The 10000-nt window shown below is 35.4% G+C and overlaps 1 protein-coding gene across 1 annotated transcript in view; it reads left to right on the plus strand.

The window, feature by feature from the left end:
• The window catches only part of LOC135221282 (BAI1-associated protein 3-like), a 464894-nt gene that overhangs the window by 360925 nt on the left and 93969 nt on the right, over positions 1 to 10000 (plus strand). The window contains exons 16-17 of the mRNA XM_064259094.1: positions 6043 to 6174; positions 7508 to 7562. Of these exons, the coding sequence (XP_064115164.1) occupies positions 6043 to 6174; positions 7508 to 7562 (187 nt within the window). The remainder of the gene's footprint in view (positions 1 to 6042; positions 6175 to 7507; positions 7563 to 10000) is intronic.

A 10000-nucleotide genomic window follows, 5' to 3' on the forward strand; every position in this document is an offset into this window, starting at 1 on the left:
TATGTATTTATATGTATGTATATACATGCATAAGTACGTACGTATATATGCGTTATGAAATGAAAACTATTGGACTTCCACATTTCACGGTTAGTAATTCTCTTTTCAAAGGAATTATGTTGGTTTTTTCCTTGAGAGTTTTATCTCCCAAATTTGTTTCTCTTAAGCAGCTTAGATGTCGTCTTTCGAAGCCGGATTCATCTGCACAGGTTTTGTGATCCTTTTGGCTCTCCGAAAGCCTACCGTTAGACCTACATCATCCTGGGAATGTGTCAAAATTGCATGAATATATAATATATACTTTTAATTATGTTTTCTTTCATCTACATGTTTTCTACTTCGTTAATTATGTTGCATTTGTATTTCCCGCTGTTGACACTGTCAATATCCGCTTCATTTTTCTTCTACCATATTCATCAAACATGGCATTTCATTTCCGTGGTCTGTCCCTCTTCCGGTAGATTTCTTTCAAAATTCATTTTCCTCTTTCTCCATCCACCTCACCCCTATTCTTTTGCTGACGTTATTCTTTGTCCTTTTTTCCAGTCTCTTATACACACTCATATATATATATATATATATATATATATATATATATATATATATATATATATATGTATGTATGTAGTATGTATGTATGTATGTATGTATGTATGTATATGTATATGTTTATATATATATATAGCGTATATGTGTGTAATATACATACATACATTTTACCCCATCCTTGCAAACCGTATACATTTACTGGTGTATACCAATTCCTTGCGCTGAGTTTCTTGTGATCATTTCTTGGCAGATGCTGATTTTTGAAATAATTTCTTTTGATGATTATTTCTATGATTATACTATCACTATTTTTGCTGCTGCTGCTGCTTTTTTTTATTATTTTTTTTTTTAATTATCCATTGTTTGTAGTTGTTGAGTACGACAGACAACGACGAAGTTGTTGTCCTTCTGTACGGTTTGTGCCAAGAACTCCTGTCAATTTCCTTTCCTTTTCAGACATATAAATAGATCCCTGTACGTACAGTGTCTCAGTAGGATCAAATTTGAAGCATAACACACAGATTATGTTTTTAATTCTCGTATGGTTTTGTTCTCTTTCCATGGTTTTTAACTTTATTTCTTGGCGTGTATCATGGACGAGTGAATCCAGCTGATACCCCTTGTCATGTTTTAATTTAATCTTAACCGATGTATTTCATTCCTTCCCATCTCTGGTTCCTTCGTCCATTTATCTTTACTTCAGCTTTATCCAGTTGGTCTGCTTTATATTTACAAATCAGTCGAGTTGTTCCCAAGTTTTTCCTCGTCAGTGTTACAGATTTCATAATTTTTTTTCCTTGGAAATTCTTTTTAAAAAAGTATTTTCTTTGAACATTCTCTCTCTCTCTCTCTCTCTCTCTCTCTCTCTCTCTCTCTCTCTCTCTCTCTCTCTCTGCGGTGTGGGCAAGCACTAATGGTAATGCCAACAGTGGTGCTTTGTTTTTGTTTTTTTATTCAGCATGACTATTAATATATAATATATATAAATATATATATATATATATATATATATATATATATATATATATATATATATATATATCATACATATATACATATATACACATATATATATGTATATATATAGAACTAGACACATAATCATTCAACGTCCATTTCCGCTCCCTTACTCTCTCCTCCATGGCTTGGCTTCTCGTTTGTATGCTTATGTGAGTATATTACAATGATGATTATCTCTTTTTAAATCAGTGTCATGTCTCTTATTATGTTGCTTGATATAGTGTGAAAACCTTTTCTCATATGTGTATATTATACATATAAATATATATATATATATATATATATATATATATATATAGATATATATATATATATATATTAGTATATACTAATCTTAATTGCATTGTAAATGTTATTTGAAACATTTCTTAATTATACATTCTGTACAGTGCAAATACAATGTAACAAGCAGGGAAATTATAACATTAATCACTATCTCTACTGTACTCTAGAATATAATTCCTTTGGAGTAACATAATGCAAATTCTTTTATCCACGCACCTCTAACCTTTCAGGTAAGGGAAGTGAACTTGTTGGAAACATGTCTTGTGTAATCATGAAGCATCCTTCGATCCGTACATCCCCAGAATTGTGTCTGCTTTGTTGGTTACTTTAGCCTCTAAATGTCTTCAGTAATAATCCTGTCACACTTTGTAATACATTTAGAATGTAGTCCTTTGAAGGCGCTGCTCACTGGGGAATTCATTCCCTTTCGCTGCCAGCTGGTCAAGTGTGGAACAGGGACACTGAACTCCAAACTTTTCGAGCTGACAGTCCAAAGATGTGCCTTTGTAAGTAGCGTCCTTGATGAGCGGATGAGTCTGTTGTGCTCTTGAGGTCAATTGAGCCATCGTCTCTTGAAATGTAACGTGAGCTGGAGTAGAAAACTAAAAGTAAGAGATACAGAATGGAATGTGCGTAAACAAATAAAATGACTGAAAAGAGGAATGTTAAAGGAATGAAGTATGTTGAGTAGAATACCACCTGCTCTCAAAATGCCAAATAAAATGCCTTTAACAAATATGTTGTCCATATTTGGTGTGTGATGTTACCGTTAATTCTCTTTAGTAAGTTGTAGTTAGGTTACTGTATTGTTGTGTGTTGGTAAATTCATGTACCAAGTACGTTGAACTTATCTGTTGTAGTGAATGAATTATAATTGGTTTTACAAGATAGTAAAATAGTTGTGAAAATTTTAACTCGGGTTAAAATAGATTATGAAAAGTATTATATGTGAATAGATGTGGTAGAAACTGCTGTCAGTAAATACAAATAGAATAAGAAAAATATAAAATAATGACTAATAAATTCATTTTGGTGTTGTGAATAACACTGGATTCACAAATATGATGTTCAATTGAAGTAAAACTTGGTCAGTAACTCTGCTACAGAATAATTTCACTTGAAGTAAAACAAAATCGAACTAAGTCTACTATAATTCGTCACTGGTTGAATTCGGGAAACAGGCTTTAACCTCTTGCAAATTCGTATATAATATATATGCACTTGTATGCATTGCTCTGTATAAGATCTGATGATATTTTTGGATTGATTCCTTGTGACAGAACTGTTTTGATATTCACTATGCTCTCATAAACATTAATATTCATTTACTGTGTCTCTGTTCTCCGGCTGAACAGTTTACGAAAGGAATTTATGCTTTATGTAGTGTGAGATGAATATTTACATGAACTGACGTCATGAACTCCTAAAGGAAATATTTCTGTAAGAATTTGACCTAGATAACTGCAGTAATATGTCAGAGGTTATTTGCTGGCGGGTATAATATACAATAAAAGAAATTTATTAACCTAATCAAATACGATAGACTCCGTTAGGCTTAGGTCTGCTTGTACAATATCATCGAAACTGGCGTAATCAGAACTTTTTTTTGTTTATCAAAGGTTCTTCTAACTCAGTTGGCAGATTTGTTTAAAAAATATTCCGGCCAGATAAAGTAATCATCCTTGAACGAATCATTATTCGGAATATTAATGTTCTTTCAGAATTAAAAAGGCAGACGACGCAGTTAGAAGAAAGAAGTCAAGATCATGGTTTGCTGATCACTTAACAGTTTTCAGACTTGCCTCTAGTCTTGAACGATGCTTTATTGTATGTATATATGATTTAATATGTGGAATCGTTAACACCGAGCTACTGCAGAGATGATTCAAGTTGGCCAAGAAGCTTCGAATGGCGTCGGGAACCACCATTTTTAAAATATCACCTTTTTTACGTATCGTATAAGCAATTGTAGGTGGGATCTCTTTTAACACCAAATAGAACATAGACCAGGCGGTATTTGTGGCTTGATGAGGCGCGTTCTGAATATGGCAGTCATCATTCACACGTGTATGAATTTTGGAGGAGACAGGCGATTTTCTCTTCTCTACTGGTAATCGCGTGGGACGGATTTCCGTAGTTGCCACTAGTAGCTGGATTTCTCACGAGATACGTTAATTGCTGCGTTTGATTTGCCGATACGATGTTCAGGAGTTTTTATTATTTTTGCGATGATAGAACGCTCCCGATTCAGCAGTATTTCAGGTGAGTCCCAAGTCAGTAGTGGTAGACCGAAACAGATTACAGTACTTGTTTTTTAAGTAAGCATTGCTGTGGTCCTATATATTAAAAGTTGAGCCATGACAAGGTTGGATTTCCAGGCGTTTTCCCAGTCCTTCAGTCAGTTGCATTTGCCTTTCTTGAGGGTCGTCGGCTTACTGGACTTGCATATAATAATGTTGAGGAGACGGAATGTGAAAATTCCTCATAGTATGAAAATGTGACATGGACCAAGTGGCCATTTAAAACAAGTACTTTTAATTGCCGTTAGTCATATTTGTCAGTCATTTTTGCAGGAATTCGGAATTTTGAAGATATTTAGCCTATGTTCTTTTCCCCAGAATTTTCTCCGTCGTCGGGATTGATAACTTGCCAGTGTTGCATTAAAATGCAACTGTTGCACGTACTTGATTCCAAAGGCTCGAAATTGAATACACTGATTCGATTCAAAAGCAATGCCTTACATATACACACCGTTAATTTGTGTGTGTATATATATATATATATATATATATATATATATATATATATATATATATATATATGTATGTATGTATATATACATTAGGCTACAAATGTCCTTTAATGTCTAATTCACTCTACCTCGGAATAAATATATTTTCATATATGTTAACCGAAGGGAAATTTTTCGGTTGATAACAATTTCGTCGGCTCGCGGCAGCGAACCTGGAAACCAAGAAATCAAAACGTACAGTGAAGCTCTGTAACCACACAGCTATCATGTAATAGCCGTGTGGTTAGAGCGTTTCACTTCACGTCCTGATTTCTTGGTTCCGAGGTTCTCGCCCGTGAGCCGACGAAATTGTTATCAACCAAAAAATTTCCCTTCGGTTAACATATATGAAAATATATTTATTCAGTGGTAGAGGTAATTAGATATTAAAGGACATTTGTAGCTTAATACGTATATATGAATCACCTAATATGGTGTTATATATGTATATATGTATAAATGTAGTTTGTGTATGTATATATATATATATAGGATATATATATATATATATCTATATATATATATATATATACTACACATACTGTATATGTGTGTGTGTATATATATATGTATAGATATATATATATATATATATATATATATATATATATTATATATATATATAGTATATATATATGCATATATATATATATATATATATATATATATATACACGTAGGTCACAACCTAAATTCTTTCCATAAGGTTGTGCATAAAGACATTGCTGTAATACATAAAGCTACATGGTTTTCCTCTCGAATTCGTAGTCTTTATAACAATAAAAGCACACTGGTAATGTAATATCTTCAACGTATTGAATTTAGTGGAACGTATTCGCTATTTATAATGAATTTGTAAACGTGAACACGTAAAGAAATGCGGTAATTTTATGTTTTGAAACTCAAAGTCGTTTGGTTTTCATTTTAACGTGTGCAGTATTATGAATTTTCCTCTCGTTTACCCTTCTCTTTGTTCGTAGGGAAATTTTGGCACTTCGACCAGGGAGGGAGAAGTTGAATGCGAAAGATTGTCAATAGAATGATTTAATCTCGTAAAAAAGAAAGACCTCCAGGGAAACACTTTTAACAGCCCCCTATAACATTTGATGTTCGTTAAATATCAGCCGTTAGTTAAATCGTTATGTTGAAGAACCACTCCTATTTATACTCTTGTGTACACTGTGGCATTTGTTGTGCAACAAAATTATGTAGTTTCTGTTGTTATAATAAAAAAAACTGTAGAAGGAGAAAGTAAGTTAATGTAGTTGAGAAATTGATAACGCAATCTGATCACGAACTTGCGTCGTATGAGATTCTCTCTCTCTCTCTCTCTCTCTCTCTCTCCTCTCTCTCTCTCTCTCTCAGTATTTGTGATGACTGACTTGAGTATTGTATTAGGTACGATCGTCATAGAGAAGCGAGCATATCCACGGGAGGAGATGTCGCCCTCGAATCCCTGGCGCGACTGGCTCTCCACCTCACCCTCGACCTTCAAGCGGGACTCGACTATTACGACCATGCCTTCTCATCGTAAGTACCACCTCTGCTGGAGTGGTGATGCCCATTATTCTTCTCGCCCGAAGCGCGGAATGAGGACGAGTTGTCAGGCGGGTTTTTGTGTTTTATGAATTTTAGAGAGAGAACCGTTTTTATTGGTGCAAAAACTACCTGTTTCCATGTCGAGATTTGAGTTTTCATTGCTAAAGTTCCTCCTCGTTTTATGAGCGATTTATTGCAACCTCTTAGGAAAAGATCATTTGTGGGTTAATTATCTTTAGTTCTGAGGTGGAGGTTCATAGACGGCAATTATTAATAGCAAAAGATGGTACAAAATGTGTCATGGATAACAGGAAGGAAGTATTAATATTTACTTTATCAGGAAGAATGTTTTTAGATGGAGGAAAAATTTTTAGTTTTAACAAGGAATTTGAGAAGGAGAGAGTTGGCAGGACACGAATTATGGACGAAACAAAATTTAGTCATTTTTACCCCCAGTAGGGGGGTAGTGCCGTCAGTGCACCTCATTCGATGCAATGTAGGCATTACTTAAGTTTCTTTGCAGCATCCCTTCGACTCCTAGCTGCAACTGCTTTCATTCCTTTTACTGTACCTCCGTTCATATTCTCTTCCATCTTACTGTCCACCCACTTCTAACAATTGTTTCATAGTGCAACTGAGGTTTTCCTCCTGTAACACCTTTCAAACCTTTTATTGTCAATTTTCGTTTCAGCGCTGAGTGACCTCAGTTGCCCCAGTGCTTGGCATAATGCCAAAAATCTATATAAATCAAATCAAATCAAAATCAAAAGATAGCAGCCTGTTCTTATACGAAGGTAATTTATCTGTGAAGATCGTCCTTAACATTGGAGAGTTTGGCTATGCAGAGAAGTAGGTCTTGATACGTGTACATAAATTTGTAAACAGAGACATGTTTCATGAACTCTTTGGTTTCGAGATTAAATGCACGTATCAAGAATAGTGAAAAAGTAGTTTTACGGGGAACGTAACAGTTTTTTAATGGAATTTTTGACATCATTGTAGGGAGTAAGGCTGAATAAGGAAAAGTTAGTGTTTACAGTAAGGACTGAAAATTTCTCTACGCATCCAAACTTTTAGCTCGAAATCTTGTAAAATGTTCGCTTTCTTTCTTTCTACAAGTTGTTTCAGAGTATGTTTTAACAGTGATTCCTGGCACTTATTTCTGTTTACGTTATGCATAAAATAATCTTACATTAACGTAAAGCAATTTTAGTTGATTTTTTTTCGCCACTTAAGTTCCTTTAAATGGTAACTCGAAGATAAATTAAACTTTCAACTTCTAACTTTGGAGTATATCTCAATATGTGTTTCCTTTCCTTCTCAGAACATCGCTCAAAATCCCTTACATCGCTCTGAACTACAAAATCTTCGAAAAACTCGTAAGTCTTTGAAGTTTCTGTTTTAAACAATATGCCTTACTTGGAGACGTTCGTTGTCAGAGTTTATCTCCTGTTACTGGAGTTTTTGTTACAACTCAGTTTTATGATTATTTTACTCTGTACCTGTATCTACTTCAATATATTCACCAGAATTTAGTGCATATGTGTAAGATTATACACAAATAATTTGTTTTTGGAAACAATCAACAAAATAGATCGCATGCAAATTAGAATGATTGTTTTCGTTATGGATGCGCGTGTGCGTGCGCGCGAGCACAGTTGGACGATCATTGGAATTTAGAGGGAATTCTTGGAAGACTAATAGTAATTAATTTTTTGTCAGCCATGCATGATTAAAATTTTGGCTCAATTGAACCGAAAGTATTAAGATATTATTTCTGCGTAGAGTGTACTACCATTGACCTTAATTAGATGATTAGAACATTAATATTTGGGAACTTTAGCTAGCCTTGCTAATGGAGCCCCAGAATCAAACAGGAAAGGGGGAAAAGGGAGTGTAAGGCCGCCAGAGTGATAGCCTGATTAAGTAATAATTAGTTTATTTACTATGTATAGAATAAACTTAACAGCAAAAGGAATGCAAAGCATCACTCAATTAATTAGAATAAATACTCCCCAAGACCTTTTCTGGGTAAAATGCCAGGATTACTCTATTAAGATGAGGCACAAGTGCCATGAGAGCTCGGTGGCTCTATTAACTACCTGGACCGTCTATGCTTCCCACTCATTTTCTTCCTTGGTTTCCTTCGAACTTTAAGCATAGCCTCCACATCGGTGACCTGCTTAAAGAAGGCTTATCAAAGATGGTCTTCCACCAGAATCTAGTCTTCTAGGGACGGTGGTTAAGAAGTGGCTGTAGGTGTGAGAGGTTTGTCGCAAAGACCATCTTCAATTTTGGCTTCCTTCTCCTTGAAGGCTAGCTACTTCTCCCTTAGGGCTCGTTCATGCTGTCAGTGCTTTTTTTCTTGTGTTCTTCATGCTGTCACTCATTTTCTTTCTGTTGTGCCAAGGCATGTTGTTGCTGCTTCTCTGCCTGCATCTCTCTCTTCTTGCCTCAGCCTTTCCAGCTGCAATTCATACTTTCTTCTTCCCTGGCTTTCTTAGTGGCAGCTACCTGCTCTTGAACCCATTGGGCCAGCTGTTCACCTTTTAATGCCATACCTCTCCCTACTTTTCCCTATTTGAGTGAAGGCTTTGTACTCCTTGGCAGACATGTTGCTGATACTTCGGGCATGGTCTAACCTGCACCAAGAAATCCTCATAATTTGAGTTAGGATGGCCATGCAAGCAATTGTGTGAAAAAGGAAATGCCATACAAATCATGCCAAACATGGGAGACAAAGAGCCCCTAAATAGAATACATATAACTAGCATGCAACCCTAGCTACTTAAACATCCTTGGATGGAATGCATCAATAAAGATGTCACAACAACTTCGCCTGTGAAATTTGTTAACTACAAGCGAGACTTAATTCCTGATGGCATTTCTATGAATTCCTAGTTCTAGGATTACACACACAAACGCACTATTTGTGAAAGTAAATTTCACTGCTAGTTCATTTCCTGATCCAAGTTGCCATGAGAATATTGAATCTTAAGGTTTGTTTCTACAATCACAAATTCAAAAGGATGATCTAGGCAGGGTTAGCCGATGTTACATTTATGAGACCATGAACATTAATTCATGGAAATTTTAGCTAGCCTTGCTAATCTGGCCACAGAATCATTAACAAGAAAGGAGGAAAAGGGAGTGCAAGGTCGTCCAAGTGATAACCTAAGTATTAATTAGATTATTTACAATTTACAGAAAAAATATAACAGCAATAGGAATACACAGCATCACTCAATCAGAATAAGTGCATTGAGGAAAATAATCTGAAAAGGGGGGAATCTGTCCCCAGAATGATGGGCAGCAGACTTTGTTGGTGTTGAATTCATTCACACTTGGATCAGGCTTGAACTCGCGGTAACCAAAGAACCCTAGGCATCAACTCCTGAAAGGCAGAGAGATGTCTGATGAGTATACATTTACCTCAGTAGTATATCTATCATATGAACATATATAAAGAGCAAGATTCAAGGAGGTAATTAATTCACTTCTGTCACTGCTCTAGGAGGTAGGTAAGGGAGGTAATATTGAAAGGTGAAAAGGTCAAGAAAAAAAATAGAGCATAAGGCTAAGGGGGAGTAGAAAACAGGAATGTCAGAGGGATGCACCTTAGTTAATCACTCGGGTGTTCTCTCTGGGGAGATATTAGTAAGGGGGAGACGATGGGCTTTGACTCAGAGCCCTCTAAACTACCATGCTACTCCTCAAATTCATTTGGTTATTTTAAGGATGTCTCAGTTTCCTGTCAGGCATAAGTCCCACTACTCATGACAATATATATATATATATATATATATATAGATATATA

This window comes from Macrobrachium nipponense, chromosome 2, assembly GCF_015104395.2.
Source record: "Macrobrachium nipponense isolate FS-2020 chromosome 2, ASM1510439v2, whole genome shotgun sequence".
NCBI classification, from domain to species: domain Eukaryota; kingdom Metazoa; phylum Arthropoda; class Malacostraca; order Decapoda; family Palaemonidae; genus Macrobrachium; species Macrobrachium nipponense.